The sequence below is a fragment of the Aphelocoma coerulescens genome, chromosome 26 (assembly GCF_041296385.1).
Source record: "Aphelocoma coerulescens isolate FSJ_1873_10779 chromosome 26, UR_Acoe_1.0, whole genome shotgun sequence".
Taxonomy (NCBI): domain Eukaryota; kingdom Metazoa; phylum Chordata; class Aves; order Passeriformes; family Corvidae; genus Aphelocoma; species Aphelocoma coerulescens.
In genome coordinates, this window is record NC_091039.1 from 8,000,529 (window position 1) to 8,021,710 (window position 21,182).

At 45.5% G+C, this 21,182-nt stretch overlaps 1 protein-coding gene across 4 annotated transcripts in view; it reads left to right on the top strand.

Annotated features, from left to right (window-relative positions):
- Window positions 1–19,850, top strand: part of MAGI3 (membrane associated guanylate kinase, WW and PDZ domain containing 3) — a 60,282-nt gene extending 40,432 nt beyond the window's left edge. The window contains exons 10-22 of one of the 4 annotated variants that reach the window (XM_068996122.1): window positions 698–1,297; window positions 2,877–2,908; window positions 4,698–4,851; window positions 5,354–5,445; window positions 7,148–7,340; window positions 8,046–8,231; window positions 9,988–10,173; window positions 13,647–13,740; window positions 13,830–13,950; window positions 14,490–14,633; window positions 16,807–16,945; window positions 18,188–18,277; window positions 18,687–18,775. In XM_068996122.1, the coding sequence (XP_068852223.1) occupies window positions 698–1,297; window positions 2,877–2,908; window positions 4,698–4,851; window positions 5,354–5,445; window positions 7,148–7,340; window positions 8,046–8,231; window positions 9,988–10,173; window positions 13,647–13,740; window positions 13,830–13,950; window positions 14,490–14,633; window positions 16,807–16,945; window positions 18,188–18,237 (1,991 nt within the window). In that variant the 3' untranslated portion in view covers window positions 18,238–18,277; window positions 18,687–18,775. Of the gene's footprint in view, window positions 1–697; window positions 1,298–2,876; window positions 2,909–4,697; window positions 4,852–5,353; window positions 5,446–7,147; window positions 7,341–8,045; window positions 8,232–9,987; window positions 10,174–13,646; window positions 13,741–13,829; window positions 13,951–14,489; window positions 14,634–16,806; window positions 18,343–18,686 lie in introns of those variants that run through there. The other 3 variants (XM_068996119.1, XM_068996123.1, XM_068996120.1) reach the window with 3 other exon arrangements.
- Window positions 19,851–21,182: the final 1,332 nt, after the last annotated feature.

The window sequence follows — 21,182 nt, forward strand, 5'->3', positions numbered from 1 at the left end:
TCATTTTCCACCTCTGCAAAAATGAAAACAATCCTGCAGAACTGTTGGAATGAAAAGATGTGCAGCTATTCTGGCTGTAGATCATGGAATAAGAGAGATCCTGTTTTACCGATGCCTGGGCATTAAAGGGATCGGACAGTTTGCAGGGCATATTGTACCGCCTGTGCAAAGTTTCACATCAAAATCATGGAAACACAAAACAAGGTTTTGGGATCTGAAGCGCATGTCACTTCATTTTGAAAATGTATTCTTAGCCACGTGGGGCAGCAGTGTAAGAGTATGGAGCATGTGTGTGTGCAATCCTAGCTTAAGTTCAGCCAGTCCTAAAATAAATACAGGGCCAGAAAAAATCCGATTTGTTCTGCATTGGGTTTAGGATGCTGTGCAATATGAATTAAAGTAGAAGACATCTGCTTGCTGTAGTGTGCGTGCTCTGCTTCATCTCCCATGGCTCTACAGTATAATTTTTGAAATCTGCTGCAGATTAAACTTTATATATTTAGCACACTGTGTCCTGAGATGAAATAGAATAAATGCAAAGAGGAAATCCTTTATGCTTTTTGGCAATATTAGCCATGAGGTAATATCCCAGACGCTAGTTATTAGTTTGAAGACAGCACTGTGATTTCCTCAAGGTAGGCTTTTATTGAAGGTTTCGCTTCTGTTTCTGACACTGTCGAACTTTCTTTTGTAACAGGTGACGTCATCGTGGACATAAATGGAAGTTGTGTTCTTGGCCATACCCATGCAGATGTTGTCCAGATGTTTCAGCTCATTCCCGTCAATCAGTATGTGAACATGACTTTGTGTCGTGGGTACCCTCTTCCTGACGACAGTGAAGACCCCGTGGTGGATATCGTGACAGCCACACCTGTCATTAATGGCCCGCCGGTGGCCAAGGGAGATACTTCCGTGTCCAGCCAAGATTTAGTAGCAGGAACAGTTGTGTTGGACCAGAATGGGAAAATGTTGGTCAACGGTCGCCTGAACGGCCCTTCCATGGATTCAGCAGAGCAGAGGGTTTCCTGTGCCTCCTCAGGAGGCTCTCAGCCGGAGCTGGTCACCATCCCTCTGGTCAAAGGGCCTAAAGGCTTTGGGTTTGCCATTGCAGACAGTCCCACAGGCCAGAAGGTGAAGATGATTTTGGACAGCCAGTGGTGCCAAGGCCTACAGAAAGGGGATGTCATCAAGGAGATTTGCCACCAGAATGTGCAGAGCTTGACCCATTTGCAGGTGGTGGAGGTGCTCAAGCAGTTTCCAGTAGGAGCAGAGGTGCCCCTGCTTATCTTAAGAGGAGGTACAGACAAATTTGCAGTTGACATGTTGGTTTTAAGCTTTTCAAAGTCACTAATTACAGCTGGGGATGGGGTCCGAGGCTGTGACCCAGGAAGAGATGACCGGTCCGGGGAGATGGTCCCGAAAAGAATTGCCTTCCTGAGGCCCCGTGTCTTCCCTCAGCTGCTGGCAGAGGGGCCCTTGCAGAGGCTGTCAGCTCTTTAGTGATTATCAGCTTGTGATTCCAGCTCAGCTCTGCAGGGCACCTCCAGGCCAAGCCAGACCAGAGAGAGAGGCAAGAGGCTCGTGTGGCTGGTTCCACACAGAAGGTAGCTTTATTGTTGGTCCCCTCCGGCGAAGGGGGGAGCCAGGGACGAGAGCTCTCTCTCTGAGGGGCCCGAGGGAGCTTGCCTTTATAGGGATACAGGGGATCAGTGGGGGACCAATGGATTACAGAGGGTCTGGGACAGACCAATGGGTTACAAAGGATCTGCATAGGGTCTCCCAAAGGATTGTGGGTCCACCTTTCCTCGCCATGACCAAGAAGTGGTTGCCTTTCCAGGGAGTCCTGCTGGGAGATTGCTCAATCTCCTTATCTCAGCCAACGTCCCTCCAGGGCAGTGGCTGGGCATACCCCACACCTTTTTAGTGTGATACCTAAATCATGTCTGGTCTTGACATCTAAGCAGCAGCTCATTATATCTCTGAGCCATTATGTACTAAGTTTATTTTATACTCCTGACTGTTTAGGGTGAGAGCGTGTTGCTGGGGTTTTGTTTGGGGTTTTAGTTAGGTTTTTCTTTGGTTTTTTTTCCTCAAAAATTATATGGTGATACGTTTATGCACTGTCTCTTCCAAGTCTCTGGGGAGTGCTAAAGCAAACACGTGGTCTCCAGCATAATGCAAAGCATATGATGGACTGAGTTTTGTGAGGTTCTCCAAATGTATTCCAGTAACCGTGTTTATAATGAACAGGGGACTGCAGAAGACAGGAAGAAGCATTAGCAAAGAGGTGGGGCTGATCAGTGGGAATAGCAGAAAAATTCTGATTTTTCATTTGCATATTCATACCTCTTCCTTGATTGTCAGTCACAGACCAAAATGCATCTTCTCCCCAAAAACTGTGGTAGATAAGGGTGTATCTGTCAGAGGAAGCTGAATGGATTATGAAGCAGCTCATGGCTGCTAAGTGTCCCTTCAGGCTTTATGGTAACCCTGACTTCAGCCACTGGCATTTGCAAAAATCTCCAGATCTTTTTCTGTATAAGTGCTACTATTCCTTAATCAGCTAAGGAAATAATTTGATTTCTTTGTGGCAAGTGAAATTCCTTCAGACAAATTCCTAAGTCTCCTTATCCCTTGAACTGCGGGATGACTTGGTTGACCAGTTTCTAGCAAGAGTAAAAGATATTTTTCATTGTTGTACAGCTTTCAATTCTAATTGAATCTTCCCTAAAGTGATGGTTTTGGTCACTTTGCCATTTAAAAGCAGAGTCAGTCAGCCCCTATTATTTTCTCCCCAGGAGCAGCTGATTATATTGCTGTAATGTTGTTGAAACTTTTTGTAACCTGCTATTAAAATTACTTTCTATTTTCTTCAGGTCCCCCCTCACCTACTAAAGCTGCCAAAGGGGTGAGTATCGGTGATATATTTAACTTGGTTTCTGACCTGCTTTGTAGTCTCATTTCCTCTGGATTTTAGTTCCTGTGATAACCTGCAAGATGGTTTAGCAAAACCACATCTACTTGGTAGGCATACATTCTTTGTCTAAGTAGCTGCTGTCAGAGTACCTATTAAAAGGGAAACAAAATACAGTATCTATTTTTTTCATTGCTAATTATTAAAGTGAAATGGGATTTCTAAAGGAAGTTTATGTTCCTTTGATTCTTCTCAGTCCTCACATAGAATTAATGGACTGGTTAGTGCTCCCTTCTGGAAATGCTTATCTTTGGATCCATATTTTCAGCTAGTCTCCATGGAGCTGTACATTCCTAGCTCAATACTCATTACCCTTGGAAGTTTGATCTCTCGGGGCATCTTTAATATACATTAGCTCGGTAAAGAATCCTTGGTCTTAATAAAACAACCTCTGATTCAATAATGCTGATATTAATGCTTACGTTTGTCATGAAGGTTTCTGTTGTAAATTAGGCTGGTTGAACACAGAAAATTCTTTAAAAATGCTTCTTCTACAGAAAAAAAATCAGGGCACTTTAGGAAAACCCCGTTACCAGAACATAGATGTAACTTCTCTTTCTGTCTTTATCCTGCTGTTTGAGTGCAACCTTAGTTGTATCCCAGCAGTGGCATGACACAAGCACACGTGTTCAGCATGCTCAAAGCAGACTGTGTTCAATAAGATCTTCAGATTCTGCTCCTTGCAAGCGTCCAGCTGCCCACACTGAATAAATCAGAGCAGAAATCCCTGCAGTTGGGGGGCACTGGCTCTGTCAGCATGGATCCCATGGCAATGTGCTAAAAATAGTTTGGACTTGGAGACTGGCATTCTGTTCCAGCATACATGCAGGAGCAGCAGCCCCCAGAGTGCTCGATACTCAGTGGCATTAAGCAGCGTGGCAAAATAATTCACTTAAATAGGGCAAGTTCTTGTGTTTATAAACATACAAGAAGTGTCAAACTGTTGAATGGCTCTGGGCAGTTTCTTCTGCTCTCGGTGAAAGGGCAGATCTATGTCTGTTCTGCTCCTGCTGTGGTTCAGCATGCACTGCCATGTGCCAGTTTTCCAGGCTGGGTTTCAGCCCAGGAGAAGTATTTAGAGTTATTTTAGTGCATAATTGATTGGGAATTTAGATGAGAGACCACAAGGATGTTTGGTGACGCTTCCTCATGAACAGGAGTGTTGAAGCTATCAGATCATGAAAAGGCAAATAGTGAGTTGTTAATGCCTCACACTATTCAGTGCGTCTTTATGTCTTGTATGTATATCACTCCAGCAAACAGCTCATGCTGGGAGCACCTCTGGTGCTTGTGGGGAGCAGCTTGGCAGAGGGCAGGAGGCAGTGCCTGTGGAGCAGCGGGTGCCCATGGTTCTGGACTGTGGTCCAGAGCCGTGGTCCAGAGCCTTGCAGGTGCCTGACAAGGATTCGGTGTTTTCTCCAAATGGGATCAGTCCTTTATGCCCCACTTCATCCCATGTGTTGGTAACCACCAGCATCTGCCCAGCTTCGCTTCTCTCCGAGTATCAGTCACTTCAAACCCTTTCCAAGCCCAGTCTCCAGTAGAAATTCACGTACCAGTGAGGAAGACTTCAGTACTCTGGTCAGACATATCCACTGGAAAAGTTGTAATTTTGTTCCCTTAGTCCTGTGTTTTTCTTCTGCATGGTGTTCATTGTCTTTGCACCCACAAGCGTAGTCATGCCTTTATTTAATACAGATTTTGTGTCCGTGGGCTGTTTCAGAGGGACAAGCAGGACAGTTCAGGGAGTTTGGAAGCTGTCAGCGATACCATTCCACAGCCGATGCCCTTCCCGCCCTCTGCTGTGCGACCAGGCTCTCCTAAACTGGACCCTTCCGAAGTCTACCTGAAGTCCAAGACAATTTATGAGGACAAACGTAAGTACATCATCTTCAACTTGAAAATACTCAATTAAGAAGGAATTTTTTATTGTACGTGCAGTAAAACTACTGAGATTTTGTTGCTCAGTTTGTTAACCTGCTGCGGATAAAACATTTCAAGTAATGCATAATTCAACCAGCAATTAGAAAAACAAAAAAATAAAATATGTTTCAACCATATTTTCAATAAAACAGTTAATTGCAGAAATAATCTCAAGGATGATTCTGAAGTAAACTGGAGCAGTCCTGCTCATTTCAGAGTTTATAAAAGTAGCTCTGAGTTGTGTCACAGACTGGCTTTTATCCTGGTCTAGAGCAAAAACGTAGTTGTGATTTCTGCTCTGAAAATTAATGATACCATTTTGGAAAGAGAATATCACTGTATTTCTGGTTACTGTGTTCTGTCACTAGAAGACTCAAGAGTGTACCACCAAAGCATAATCCTTCAATAATCGAAGATAGCTCCTTACATGTTTTGAAATACTGTTTTTTTTCTTAGCTCCAAACACAAGAGATTTAGATGTTTTCCTGAGAAAACAAGAGTCAGGCTTTGGTTTCCGGGTGCTTGGAGGGGACGGACCGGATCAGCCTGTAAGTGAAACTGCTCACAGTTATCTCATAGTATTGCTGTTGGAATGATCCTGCTCTGTCATCCTCATTTCCCATCATCCCATCCAGGCAGTTCGGTGATGGCAAAATGATCAAATCACTACCTGCCTTTCAGAGATCAGGAATTGGTCCAGATCACCTTTATTTTTTCCCCTTTGTGGACTCCAGTCTCCAAGGTTCTGCGCCCTTCCCGCTACCGAGCCCATCCTTGGGCCACAGTTTTTTGTCAGGCTGAGGACACTGGTCGTGTTTCTACAGCAGTTGCTGTGTCTCGGAGCCCTCGGAAGGGCCGTGCTGATGCCCAGCCTTTGCCCATTGCCACCTAGTCCCAGTGGTGGCCTTGGCACAGGATGTGCCCGGATTCAACAATTGGTGTGCTGTGCACAGCAGCGCATCCTGGGAAGCAGCTGAGTGGAAGGAAGCGGTTGCTCCTCCTGTCAAAATTTCATTAGGCTGCTCCTTTTCTTGCATCCCAGCAAAACCAGGTTTGAGATGGTGTCACACCCCTTTATTCCCTGCTTCTCCCACTGGATTTTTAGGCACGCATTGAGTTGGAGGCAGCTGGGCAGATGCCAGTGCAGACACCCCTGGATAGTCTGTTCTCCAAGGGCAGGTTTTAGGAGACTCCCCTCTCTTTTCAAACATGCATAAATTTCTCTCTGGGAAGAAGCACTAAGACTTGTACTGTGTATCAGGGACCTTTCTTAAGGCTGTTAAGCAGAGAGAAAAAAATTTTGGAATAGATCTGCGTAGATTGTTTTCTGATTACAGTGAAGGAATTCAGTTTTTCCATTCCCAGCTGTGATCCAGTGCTAGCCTTTTTTTTTTCTTCTCCCCTCACTAACGTGCATTTAAAGTAAAGAGAAAATCCAGAGAATGTTACTTCTGTTGCACTTTATAGCATTTGTGGTGTTTGGTTTCCGTAACAGCCATAGGTGTTAGGAAGTGTGGAGCTGATGTCTTGATTGCTGTGTACTGATGAGCTGCCCACCATTGCCTAACCTCCAACAGTACTTGCTGTAGTTATCTTTAATCTTCCATTGAATCTGAAAGTGATTCTAGCATATGAAAGAGTGTGGTGTTCTTATCTGTATTCTGTTTAGTAGCACTTTTTGAGGTGGGGGTAGGCAGAACTGATGATGTTTGAATTCATTATCTAATCACCAAAAGCTGAACACCAAAGCAACTTGAAGTGTGGAACTGTCTATAAGCAACTTTTCAGAAATAAATTTGAGTTCTTTCAAAAAATTCTATTTCTTCCCCAATCATTCTGCCTCGGTCTTGATAAAAAAAATAAAGTAGATTGAGTGACAGAGGCTTTTGTGTCATTAATGTCTGGGAAATCATATATATAATAAGTACACAGTATGTGCTCATTTCAAAAGCTGAGCTTTGTAATAACCTGACAAACATGCTCAAGAGAGCAGAACTGACAAAAATATGAATTAAAGATTTTTGAAGTATTTACTGAATGCTTTGAGATTTGCAGATTATGTCCACCAGGTCAGCTTGTGCAGAGTACAGTTGCTGGCTGCGTTTCTGCTAGAGCTGAACAGTGAGATAATCTTAAAAGAGTCTTCCCAAAAGACCTCATCTGCACAGTTATCAGAGTTACCTGGATTCCAACCACTGTGTGTTCTGATGAATCCATGTTCCCGTTCAAACCCCTGGACTCTGCTCGCAGATTTATATCGGAGCCATAATCCCATTGGGAGCAGCAGAAAAGGATGGGAGGCTGCGTGCAGCGGATGAGCTGATGTGCATTGATGGAGTCCCTGTGAAAGGGAAGTCACACAAGCAAGTTCTGGATTTAATGACCAGTGCCGCACGCAATGGGCAGGTGCTGCTCACTGTCCGGAGGAAGATCTTCTTCAGTGGTAGGTGTCTCCTTGCCCAGAAAGAACACTTAGGGCTTGTAGTCAAATCCACTGAAGCTGCTCTGGAACTTAATTACTGCACTGGGGCTGAGCAGCCCGAGATTGAGGAGGGTCAGCTATAACTCTTAAATGGAGAAAAGCAGAATTTAATAAGCTTGGGCTGTGTTCCGCGCTCACTTGCACTGCTCACACACGTAAGGCTCTGAAAATTACGATGCGGGGCTGATTTCTTTAAACCTTTTTGCACATAGTAGTTAGAACAGCCATTAGTGCTGTGGAAATTGCGTAATAACGCAGTCTGTTTTCTCTACATCCCAGAACGGTTTGGGTTGGAAGGGACCTTAAAGCTCATTTTGTTCCACGCCATGCCATCGTCAGGGGCACCTTCCATGTGCTGTATTCTCAAGTTTTTTGGCCTCAGTGTGTAGCAAGATTAACTGTATTCAAACGAGAGCTGTTTCAGGGCAGCTTTTTGAGATGCTGCAGTTTTAGATGAGTGTCCAGAGCAACAGTTTAGAGAAGATTCGTCCGTGGCTCCATGGATGACAAAGCTGGGATGGGATTTAGAGCTGACAAGGGTCCCCTGCTCTGATTAGCAACTGCTGTTGCCACCTCATGCTGGCACTGACAACCGAGCTTCACGGTTGTGCTGAAATTGCTTGGTATGATTTGTTCCTTATTTGTTGTTTGTCCATTCCCTGCAAGGGGAAAAGCAGGCGGAGGAGGAGGAGCCACAGCCCGTCCTGACACAGAACAGCTCTCCCCGGCTGAACCGTGTGGACTTTGCCAACCAACCGTGCCCGGAGGTCTACGACGTCCGTCTGCAGCGGAAGGAGAACGAAGGATTTGGCTTTGTCATCCTCACCTCGAAGAACAAACCTCCTCCTGGGGGTAAGTGCCATGTCCTGGTGGCTCTCCCCCTGCCAGGCCTCGCTGGGGCTTCTCCAGGGATATCTCTTCCTGTGCAGTGCCGGTGTTTCCCTCATAGTCACCTTTCACTCACACTGGCACAGCCCAGCCAGCTGAGTCTTGGTCTGTCTTGCTTCGTATTCATGCTCTTTTTCACCCAACTGTGACATAAGTGGGGAACAGGGAATGTGTATCCCGCACTACCCATACCCAGGAATGTGCACTTGTCACAGGGCAGCATTGGGGATGTAGATATTTGTCAAGCCGTGATAACGATGCGTTAATTCATTGGCATTTTAATGGAAGCGTAGTTTCAACTACTATAATGGCTTTGTATTACCTAATCAGGTAAAATTTCTTATTTTGGGGATCTGAGGAAGTAGAGTCTACAGTATTTGGTGGAAAGCAATGAAGTTGTTACCGTCATTAAGTGTGTTTGTCTAGAAAGATCATCAAAGTGAAAAAGTAGCCTGGTCCGGTATTGCAGTTGTGAGATACGGGCACGGCTCAGGCGTAGTTGTCTCTAGTTCTGCCTCTGCGTTCATCTCTGGGAAAGGAACTGAAATTGGTCTTTTTTCCTTCTACTTTGCATAAAATTTCTTCTTTTCTCCATTCTTTCTGTTCCGGCCCCATAGCTTTGGCTTCTGGAGGAGTCTGTGCAGGGCACGGTGTCAGTCTGGGATGAACTGAGGGAACCAAGCCAGAAGAGCTGGAAGAAATTTGTGACAACTATTAAAAGTGCATGTTCATCTCAGAGACCAGGAAAAGGGGTCAAGTCTGTACAGAGCTGATGTAGCACCTTGCTGGCCATGCACAGGGTTCCTGCTCAGGTCCTCATCTGACTGAGTCAGTCCCCGGCAGGAGGAGTTTGATATCTTTTTTGAGTGTGTTTAAGGGTTATTTTTTGTTTGCAAGTAGGAAGAGTTTGCCTGTGCATCTGAATCTCTGCCTTGCACTGGATGGCCATAACTCTCTCTGAGCCCACACTGTCCTTCAGGGTTGATGCATGAAACAGAAAACTACATTATATATGGCAAAACCAACTGCTCCGGAGCACCCCAGGGCCACACGTTCTCGCTCATTCCTTTGCAGATGTGACCCGTTTCCTTCCCATGTTTTCCTTCAGGCACAACACCCTGTATGTGACAAGGCCGTGCTGTTGGGTTGGCACCTCCATTCACTCACAGTGAAACATTCCTCATTATTTGCAGGTTTGTCCCATAGTAGCAGTGCCACCCTTTGGAGCAGGAGAGGAGGGACGAACACTGATCTCTGCTCTGTAATGACCAGTGACAGGACCCAAGAGAATGGCTGGAGCTGTGCCAGGGGAGGGTTAGGTTGAGTATTAGGAAAAGGTTCTTCCCCCAGAGGGTGGTGGGGCACTGAACAGGCTCCTCAGGAAAGCGGTCAGAGGTCCAAGGCTGCCAGAGCTCAAGGAGTGTTTGGACAATGCCCTTCAGGCACAGGGTGGGATTTGTTCGGATTTTGGGATGTCCTCTGCAGTGCCAGGAGTTGATGATCCTTGTGGGTCCCTCCAACTCAACATATTTTGTGATTCTGTGACCGGCAGTTCTGGGTCTATGTGATGCTTATCTGATGTGCACATGGTAGGATTCTTGAGGTTGCCCTGTGCAGGGCCAGGAGCTAGACTTTGATCCTTGTGGATCCCTTTCCACTCAGGATATTCCGTAATTCCGTGAATACTTACAGTGTTGCTGCACCTGTTCTTGTTTCCTAGTGATTCCTCACAAGATCGGGCGGGTTATCGAGGGAAGCCCGGCTGACCAGTGTGGGAAGCTGAAGGTGGGTGATCGAATCTCAGCGGTGAACAGCCAGTCCATCGTGGAGCTCTCCCATGACAGCATCGTGCAGCTCATCAAGGATGCAGGCAACGTGGTGACTCTCACAGTGGTCGCTGAGGAAGGTAAGGAAGGTGCCACCACGCTGTCAAAAGTCGGGTATTTATCACTGCTGAAGTTTATTGGCTTAAATGGAGTATTTGAAGATGTTTGAAAATTAAGGAGAGTGAATCTTAGAATATACTGAGTTGGGTAGGACCCACGGGGATCATCAGGTCCTGGAAGTTGAGTAAGTTGGAAGCTCATGTGTTTGCTCTGGAAGAGCTGAAGGCAGGTGGGACAGAGAGAGGGAGCTGCCAAGGTGGTTGTACCCAAAAAGAAGCTAGAAGTATTAACAACGCAATGAAGAGTGAGAGAAATTCCCATTGTGTGAGAGAGAGAAAGTGCTGCTGACATAGAAACGTCCTGTCCAGACCTTGTATTCTTCAGCCAAGGAGAAATGACCCCCCCCTCAGGGGGCTTCAGCAGCCACAGGATGATGTTTAGTGAGAAAATCTCACCCCGCTCAGGGCCCAGCTCCTGCTGCTGCAGGTGCTGCCAGAGCTCTGTTCCCAATGAAGCTGGTGCTGCCAGGATGCTCTGTCCCTGCTCTAAGGCCACAGGGACTCCTGCTTTTCAAATCTCTCAGTGTAAACCCTCAGTCTTTCCTTTCTCCCATGTTAAAACATGCAAATTCCCTAATGCTGCATCCTTGCAGCAGAAACATGTTGTGGTTCTGTCTGCCAAAGCTCCCCTTTGGAAAAGGGTCACATTCCACCACACGGGAAAAAAACCTTGACAGGGTTTTCCTGCGGATCTGGCACCTGCAAAACCTGCTGTGTCACCTGAGCAGCAAAGTGAGTCCTAGGGACTGCAAAGCCCCATCTTCAGAGACTGTGACTTAATGACAGCTCCCATATAACACTGCAAGCACTGTGGTATTGTTTCTAAGCAAAAATGTAAATACATAAAATCCAATCATTTGGAGAGAAATGCTGTTTTCCAGCCCAGCATTTTTCTTGAATGCTGCTTATGGGTTTAATTAAACTCCCTATCATTATTTTGTCAGGAAGTTGGCTTTCTTCACCTTTTAAATAAGAAATATGTAGAGCCAGGCTGCGAATAAAGCCAGGAGATGATTCTCTGATTTCACATTCATTGCACATATTTAACATGCCATCTCAGCCTGTAACACAGAATTTCAAAGACTTAACATTCCTTTTTGTTAGCGCTTAAAGTAGAGAGACCTCTATAAGTTGTTCTTTTTCTACTAAGATTTTTACTTTTATCAAATCCAATTCATTCCAGTTTGAAGGAACACACTTCAGAGCAGTTGCCATGGGTGATGTTTATAAAACAACTGACGTTTGAGTTGGTTGAATTAGATCTGTTTTCTCTGCAGGTTTTAGTCATCGAATCCCAAACTGGTTTGGGTTGGAAGGACCTGAAAGCCCATTTCATTCCACTCCCTGCCATGGGCAGGAACACCTTCCACTTGTTTTTAGAATAAGTTTTCTGAATATCCTATTTCCATCCATTATTTATGCGTGACCTTACACGGACTCTATGTAAAAACCTTTCCCACTGCCTCAATTACAGATTTGCAGCCAAAATACAGAGATAAAACCAGAACCTGGGGAGACTCAACAAAGAGAGGAAAAAACCCCTCAGCAACAGGTGGTAAAACCAGAGTGGAGATCAGTCAGAAAAAATCTGCAGCTCAGAGGAGTGGAGTTGGTGTGTTTCACATGTAAAGAATTTTGTGACAATGAAGGAGAAAGAAGCAGAACCAGTTCCACTGGAGTGGGAATATATCTCCACTTTAAAATTCCCCTTGATGTAGCTGAAGAAATAGAGTTTAGCTCACAGTGTAGAACCCTGTGTAGTGGGGGAGTCCAGCATGGATGTGGGCGAGCCCGGGCTTCAGGCACTCGGGGAGAGAGCTGAGCCTCACAGGGCTGGTTCACACCCAGGAAAATCCAGGGTACAGCTCCAAAACCACAAAATGCCCTTTTTGCTGGAAGCTGTTGAGCCTCACAAAGCACAAACCCTGATAGAGTTTGCTGTTCCCTAGCTTTGTCCTCTGAGACTGGCAGCAAAACCTCTGCCTGGTCCCCTTCCCTCCCTCCGAGCTTTCACAGACCTGTGATCTTTGCTTTTTGTGGGAATAAATGAATTCCCTTCATGCGCCAGAAGAGATTCTTTAACATTTTTCACAAAAGCAGGAGCCTGTCAGCTTTTGTCATGCATTAGCTGGGAACACACGAGAGGAGGCTGCAGAGAGGGCTGCAGGATTTGTACAAACAGATGGCGTTTTTCTTGCCTATGCTTCTAAATTAAAAATCTGAAGATAAACCAGGAGTAAAAGGTGACATTTTATCTCTAGAGAAAAACCTCTTTAAGGCATGTCATGGGAACAGCACCAAGCAGTTCTGTGGAGGGCCCGGGAGGTCTCGCGTACCTGAGAAATTCAGTGTAATGCGCTTTCAGTTTCTCTTCCCTTAACACTCTTGAGCACTTCTTGTATTTTAGTGGAATTTGTGTGTTCTTAATTAGGAAATGCAGTAGTGTGCTGCACCTAATGGGGCTGGAACATCTCTAGTTTTGGTGCTAGGAATGATGGTTTTTTAACCCTTTCGGGGAAAAGGAGTTATTAGTTTATACTTCAGCACAAAAGCCCATCTAGGGCCACTACTTCCCATTCGGGCTCTAGCTAAGAGACAGCTTTTTGCGTAGACTTGGGTTTTTATTCTTAAGTGACAGTGTCATTTTGTATCCTGAAACATGGGGTTTTTTCCAGAAATGCACTGGATTTATTGTAAAGCGCACACTAACAGTATTTTCCGTGGAGGGGAGAATAATAGGAAGTTATTTTAAATGGTTTTATTAAAATCTTATTTTCTACTTAGCTTTTGGGAGAAGGCAAAACACTTTAAAATTCCTCTTGATTGCCTGCCAGTGAACTCCTCCCCCCAGTGTGCCTGTGGGACCAGTCCCTCACCTTTCCTGGAGCTGGGCAGTGGAAAACTCTGCTGTGCCTTAAGTGAGTTGGCAATTTCCCTCTATTTGATGGGGCCATCACCTCCAAATCCCCATTGCCCCTGCAGATCCTCATTCCCTTACCTTTACAGCAGGATATTTCTCAAATGGACATTGTTCTTCATCTCTTACAAAATTTTATGATATTGGATATCTGAACCAATTTCGTGGACCTGATCAGCCCTGATCCCCTCTGGCATTTATCAAGTTGCAAACAGTCTAAAACCCTTCTGTTCATGTCAGGATCCATACAAGTGTGTTGGTTTTTCCTGAGGAAAAGCAGAGTAAAAAACAAAAATAAAATTCCTAGGAATTTATTCTATGGGACTAATGAGCTGTTGTACTTGTGTTCCTGGCTTGGAAAATCCTCTTTCTGTCGTGCCCACGTGAGCTCGGCTCAGCCCAGTCCGAGGTGTCACGGCTGCGGTTCCTTGGGAGCAGTAGCCTCAGCATTGGCGGTGACCGCTGTCCTGGCTGTGGATTTGTGAAGTCGTGACTGTTGATTTTGTTTGAATTTTAGAGCAACGCGGTCCTCCATCCGGAACAAACTCGGCCAGGCAGAGCCCGGCTCCACAGCACCGACCGCTGGCATTGGCACCGATCAACCCCGACAGGTTGGGAAAAGAGGCTGGGAATGGTGGGAAAAGCTTGGCCAGAGGGATTAATGCAAAGGTAACATCCACGTCCTTTCACCCTTCTGTAGGGGAGCTATGGAAGGTGAAGCTGGAAAAGAAGTTTCTAGTAGTTACCGGCTGTCCTGGTCCGAGCACAAGCACATGGCACAGTTGGATGCTGCTTCAGGTGTTGGCAGCCATTATTCCCAGGTACAAAAATCCATCCAGAGGGTGTGAAGACACGGGGAATACTCATCCATCAAGGCACTCTAGTGGCATTGCCACAGAGTTCTCAAAAGCAGAACGTTAAAACATTTCTCTGTTGGATACAGGTGGAAGAGTTGCGTATAAAAACGTACCTGAAGGGTCTCACAGAATGTTTTTGCTCATGTTGAACACTCATTATAGTTACGAAAGAAACAGAATATGCTTGTAATGGAGCTACTACAGACCTTTTGGCAAAGTTTCTTCAAGAATTTTGTGCCTATCTCAGACTTAGAAGGAAAGATGTTCTGAATGTTTAGGCTTAGATTAAGACCGTTACCCTGAGATACCCCAGAGCTGGGATGAATGCAGCTTAAGCGCTCAAAATACAGAAATATTGAAATGTTTTTCTAGAAAAACAGAAGGTTAAATCTGCCTACAGGTCCTCATTTCTTTTTTTTTTTTCTTTTTTTTTTTTCCCTTCTCTTCTTTTTTTTCTTTTTCTCTTCCTTTTTTTCTTTTTCCCCCTCTGACTTCCTGCACAGAATCCTGGCTGTTTCCCAGTGGAGTTAGAAAGGGGCCCTCGAGGGTTTGGATTCAGCCTCCGAGGAGGAAAGGAATACAACATGGGCTTATTCATCCTCCGTCTGGCTGAGGATGGGCCGGCAGTCAAGGATGGGAGAGTCCATGTGAGTTTGGCTTCTCTAATCAATTTGTTGATGCAGTTGATACATTAATTTACTCAGAGTGGCAACAAACTTGGATTTTCACAAGCATGGGGTCCCAGAACCCTGGGCCTCTGCCCTTCTTCCAGCTGTCCCCTGTGGCCATGGGCTTTTGGATGAGAGATCCATGAACAGCTCTGGCCATCCCAAAGGAATTGTCCGCCTTGCTGGGGTTAGAGTAGCATCTCTGGGTGTGAATGGCAGCTACTCGGGAGTATTTTAGGACCCCCAACAAGAGATTGCACAGTGGAACAAAGAGCTGGGAGGAGAACCACTGTCCAAGTTAGTTAATTTTTAAGGAACGTTTGTGTGTACATTGTGCTGCTGCTGTTCCGTGCCATCTCTGGAGGTATAAACCTGATTTTTTTCCAAATATTATGTTAATTCTTATATTTGTGTAAGGAATTCACTCTCAGATATTGTAGTAAAAGCATGGGTACAACAGAAGGAACAATGGCAGGTAAGACTCTGTGGCTACTGCCCAGAGCTGGATTTTCAGAGGCTGGAGCATGGAGCTGAGCCGGATGCCCATCAGATGCCATCCCTTGCAGTCCTTGTGCTTCCCTGCTGCTGGCACATGGCTCCACCTCTCTTTGTACTGTATTTGCAGAATGGGGCTGGCACAGATACTTGCTGTGAGGCTTAATTGGATGTGGAATTCCTAGTATTCATAACTTCTCTTATCCTGTTCTTCACGGTAATTAGCATTTTTTCCCCACATACTTGAGAGACAACACGAGTGTAGCATTCAGTGCTGCTATTTTTTCTCATAGTCCTCCTTCAAGTGGCATCACACCGAGCTCCAGGCCTTTGCTTTTTGGGCAAAGCAACCAAAAAATTGTTCAGCCCAGAGAAGAGGAGCTGGAGGTCAAACCTCACTGGAGTCCGCAGCTTCCTCCCGAGGGGCAGGACCAGTGACAGGCCCTGGGGGAACGGCTGGAGCTGTGCTGGAGGAGGTTTAGGTTGGATACTGGGAATAGGTTCTTCCCCCTGAGGGTGGTCAGGCGGTGGAACAGGCTACCCAGGGAATGGTCACAACTGCAAGGCTGCCAGAGCTCAAAGAGCATTTGGACAACACTTCCAGGCACAGGATGGCGTTGTTGGGGTGTCCTGTGCAGAGCCAGGAGTTCGACTGGATGATCCTTGAGGGTCCCTTCCCACCCTTGGCACTAAACCCCTCCCAGTGCTGGCATGCGCCAAGTCCCCAGCCCAGCCCAGAGCGCAGATGGGCTGAGCTCGCCCAGTCTGAGGTTATTCACACTTGGCATTTCTTGTCGCCCGGATGTGGTGTCACTTTCTGGCTGTACTTAACAGTGTGAGGAGGAATTTCTCATCCGGCTAGCTGAGCTGTCCCGATGCGTCCCTGTCCCAGCCTGTCCACGAGGAGCCAGCGGTGACCTCCTTTGACAGAGTGTCTTCAACAAAGCCCAGGCAGCCTCTTTAAGCTGCTGATGTTACACACCAGTGACATCTGTTGGCTGCTGTGCGCAGTGCCAGATAGGCTCCCGCTCCCTTTTTCCAACTTCCCGTCCCAATTTCCCCTAATAGAGAACTCTTTTTGGGGTATGTTATTCCAGCCCCTTCCCAGCAGCCGGGGAGGTTAGCGCGAGTTGAAATTACCTGCCTGGTACCTGTGAGAGTTGTTTACTGGCTCAGAGACCTCAGCACTGATCTCTCCAACCTGAAATAACAATTCCTTTCCCTACATCAAACCTGTTGCATGGTGTTCAGCTCTGCAGTGGGTGTAGGGAAGGTGCTGCGTCCTCCCGTGGATAAGGTGTCCTCAGACAGGTGTGATGTGGTTGATCCATGTGCTCCCTCCCCACCGTGATCCAGAATGAAAATACATGCAAGCACATCCTGTATCTGCCTTATCACTTGTAAATAAATAGAAGATGTGGTTAAGATCTCTGGAATCTTTTCCTGAGCAGACGACCTCTGTGCACCTCTGAACCCCCAGACCCTGAGGTCACATCCTGCTTGTCATCCATGGAATGGTGTCACTAATGCCCACTGGATTTTAGCACGAGAGGGAAAACAGTAGCATCTGCCTCTATTATTTTTTCTTTCTAAATTAAAAACAAGTTCACAGCGTCAGAGATTCCCAAAGACTAACCCGCTGCTCTTTTTTCCTCAGGTTGGTGACCAAATTGTGGAAATTAATGGAGAACCTACCCAAGGAATCACTCACACACGAGCCATTGAGCTGATTCAGGCTGGAGGAAATAAGGTTCTGCTGCTGCTGAGACCAGGGACTGGATTAATACCAGATCACAGTACGTCGTCTCAAGGGCTTTTTGTTGTTGAGCGTCCAAGGCAGGAAAGTGAAGTGGGATAAGGAGATTCTGCTGCTTGTTCACTGCAGTAGTTGGCAGTTAGTTGCCTTTGTGACAGCTGTGCATTTATTCTTGAATTAAATTAAAAAATAAATGAAAATATAAAAATTGAAAATTAAAATATCCATTTTCAAATACGAGGAATATTTGGGGTAAAATTAACACGTGACAAGTACGTAGGAGTATTGCACAATCTGAAATTATTCCATATTTCTTATTAGTTTCTCAGCTCTGTCCATGCTAATCAAGTTTTTCTGTAAAAACATGCGGATTAACCCTGACTGCCTTTTAATTGAAATGAAAATTCTCTGTGCTACAGTATTGTTAAAATTTGTTTCTGTACATATTTACTTCTGGTTTTGGCCTTCTGAATTATGGAATGCTTTGTTTTTCAAAGCCAAAACTTCAGGAAGCAGGAAAGGGACAACTTTGCTCTCCGAAGGGATTCAGTTTGATTCAAGGTGATTTCTGCATCTACGACAGGAAACCACAACTTCGTGGGCCAAAAAAAAAAAAAAGGAAGGACAGCAAAGCAAATGCTTGCAGGAGCCACAGAGTTCAGAACTGATGACTTTGGGTCTGACTCAGCCCCGAAACTGCAAATCAGAGACTTGTGGCAGCGACAGCATTTTACAGCAAAGAGCATTTAGTTCCCTAAATATGCATTTTAGTCTTTGTAACCCCTGATGCCAACACCAAGGTGTTGATGGTTAAACTTCCTAAATTGTAGGATCGCTTTTTCTGATAAGGAGTGTTTCAGTCACAGTGACCAACCCTGAATTTATCCTTTCAAAATCCCAAACACACAGTTCAAACTACCAAATACTTTGTGTGTTCAGTCACTTACTGGCATTCAGTCAAAGAGTAAAATCTGCTCGGAACTGTCTCAGTTTTCTTTCCTGCTGAGAACCAGAAAAGGGTCCTGAGCATCACTCCTGGCCCTGGTGGTCACAGAAATTCCCTGAGCTTGAGGGATGAACAGAATCGGACAAAAGGGAACCTCTGTCTAGCCGTCTGTCTAGAGTGGGGCCTGGGATGAGGTGAAGGAAGTGGTAGAGTGGGGAAGGGTTTATTGCCTCTTGCCGTGCTGTTAATCCCACATTTCTGATTGAAATCTTGCTTGCTGTACTCTGTGATTTTTTTTTGGTATGTACTTCTGGGCTTTTTCTCTTCCCCCTTCAGGTTTGGCTTCTTCCAGTCTGTGTCCCTACGTGAAACCCGAGCAACATTAAGGGCTTTCAGTGCTTTTCTTGGTTTTTCCTTAAAGACTTGGTAAATCTGCATGTCTTGTTTCATCTCTTCCTATTATTAAAGTGCAAAGCTATGAATAACCCCAACTTTTCACTGTTTCGGATTTCTTTAAGCATAACAGTTCCAGTTTGTTCGGTTTTATTAAACAATGTAGGTCAGTAATTTGAAATTTTGCTGCGTAGGCACAAAAATTGTTTTGATCCAAGACCGTGTCTGCCCTGCAGGGATCCAGCATTCTGAGCACTAGATTTTTTCTTCCAAAATCACATCCTCAGGGTTGTTGTAGGTTGTAGAACAACACAATACAGAAATCTGGCTAAATAAAGCTTTGAGAATATGCCACTCCGTAATGCTTCCTGAATTGAACTCAGTAGTTTGCTGATTATTACTTTTTGTATATTTAGTCAAATCTCTTGCTGTTCGCTTCCAGGTGATTGGGATAGCTACAGTCCTGCTTCATCAAATGTAATATATGAAGGACAGACACCATTATTATCTTCATCTTCCCATCCTGCTTCCCCATCTGAAATGTGTTATTTAGCAGTACCAGGAGAAGCTTTAACCAGAGTTCAGCTGTCTGAGGAACTGGAACAAGCAGAGAACATTGTGCCTGACAAGATAAGCACTTTAACTGAAAACCAGTGTGAGAGGAAGCCTCAGTCTTCTCCCTGGAGAACAAAGAAGAGATGGGAATGTCCCTCGAGTCCTGGGTTTGGAGTCACTAAAGCTAGTTTGGAAGCGGGGACCGGAAGGGACAGATCTGCCAGTGCAGCAAAGTCAGGGGCTGCTGAAGGATACTCTCACGTGGGATTCCACAGCCCCGGGAAAGGGGATCCTGAAAAAAACAATCTCTCACATAAATCTGACAGTTCCAGGAGCGAGAGTAAAACCACAGAAATGGGGATGGAGAATAACGACAAAAGAGAGCGTTCCAGTGGAAATCGAGGAAGGTCAGCTAGTCCCCAGAGGCATCTCGGCGAGCAAGGAAGCGCGGAAACGGGGGGAAGGATACGAGGTAGAACATCCAGTGGTGATAAGGCAGCTGCTGAGCAGTTGAAAGGTGAGAATGGTAAACTGGGAGTCACCAGGAAAGAGATGAAGCAGAAGACCCCAGGAAAGACAGAAAGCTGTTCTGCAGAGCAACATTACCCAGCATTTGGTGGGAATAACCTTCCCTTCAGGGACTCCAGGAGAAATGCCTCTGAGGATGATTTATTAACCAAGTCCAGCTCTGGAGACACAGGTTCCAGCAGGTTCAAAACCTCCAGCCTTTCCAATATCCCACTGCTTTCCATGGAGAAACAAAGGAGGGTGGAAACACAGGAGGCTCTTACGCTGAACAGTCACCGTGGAGAGAGACACGTGGAGCTGCCCAATGAAACCAAAGATGGAACTTCCCAACCTGAGAGGAATTCTCCAGTAAGGAAAACACCGATAACTCCCGGGCCGTGGAGGGTCCCCAGTGGCTGTAAGGGCACCCCAGCAGCAGGAGTGCCTGGAAAACGGGTGTGACTGACTGACGCTGTTTTTTTAGAATGTGTCTTGATCAATTTTCCCATAAGGGTAATGTAAAGCATTGGTTCTTCTTACACAATTGTCTTTTTTTTTTTTTTTTTTCCCTCAGAAACTGGTTAGAGGGGGGGAAGTATTTGATTTGTTCTTAAATTATCTAAGCTGCATGAAGGACCTTTCAGATTGCTTCGGTGAAACTCTTCCCTGAGCTGCTGTCCCCATGTCCCTTTGCAGGCCATGTCTGCTGCTCCCAGTGTTGCACTGCTGCAGCTTCCCCAAGTGTTGTGAACTCTGAACAAAGTTATTTAAATGCCTCTATTGCCAATGCGATCCCGACTCACTTTCTGGTTTTGTGCCAAGCTACCTACTGTATCCAGTCAACCTGATCCTTCCCGCGTGGATTCCGGTCGCAGACAAGGCAGGTTTGGGCTGAAGTGGGTGTTTTCTCTAGAGCACGTTGCACATTTACATCAGGAAACCCACGTGTTCTTGCTGGATCAGGGAGAACACGGGCAAGTTGGTTCTGTCAGTTCCAGGGCAGCAAATGAGCTGCTGATGCTGCCGGTTCATACGTTTCCTGGAATTTTTATACCTGATACAAAACCCTGTAGCTAAATATGGTATTTGACATAATGTTGTAATTGTGCTTTTTCTGACACAGCAAAATCACTTTAGTTCCTTGATTCACACGGATTCAGGTTGCAAACATCCGTGAGAGGAAAGAAAATCTGGGTTCTGTTAAATAACACAATTCCTTTGGTTTCACTCGTGGCACCGTGACATGCTCAGCCTCGGTGTGGAGCTGATACTGAAGTCCCATCTTTAATTATTTAATGCTAGTTAGGAGTTGGGGGTTTTCCCCTCTGTAGAGGTAAGAACTGACCTTAGGACAGAGTCAGCTGCCAGAGCAGCTTTTTCAGTGAAGTTCTTGCCTGTATAGTTTAGGACTCGCCCCTGTTTACTGTGAATGTGCGATCAAGGAGTGTCAATGACAAACAGGATGCAGGAGAACACACTGTCTATGGCTTGGGCTGGCAGAGATACTTTAAAGAGGGATGCTACCACCAGCACCTACTGACACATCAGTCCCACAGCCATAAGAACAACAGAAACTGAAGGGGTTTATTTTATTCACAGTTTTAGTGATTATTTCCTGACATCTGAGATTTTTAATGACTGCAGGAAAAGTGGTAAAAAGAGGGCCCTTGGTCCAGTTTGCAGAAGAAAGATGAGTAATGATTGAGCTTTACTCACTTAAAATGCAAACTAATAGGATTTACTCTTTGCAAGTCAGTATCTCATTTTGGCTTTGAAACGTTAAATGCTTTTAAATGCTAACAAAGCACGGTGAGGCACTTCTGAGTGGAATGCTTCACAAGTACAGCTGACCACTCAGACAGCTTTTAAACAAAGA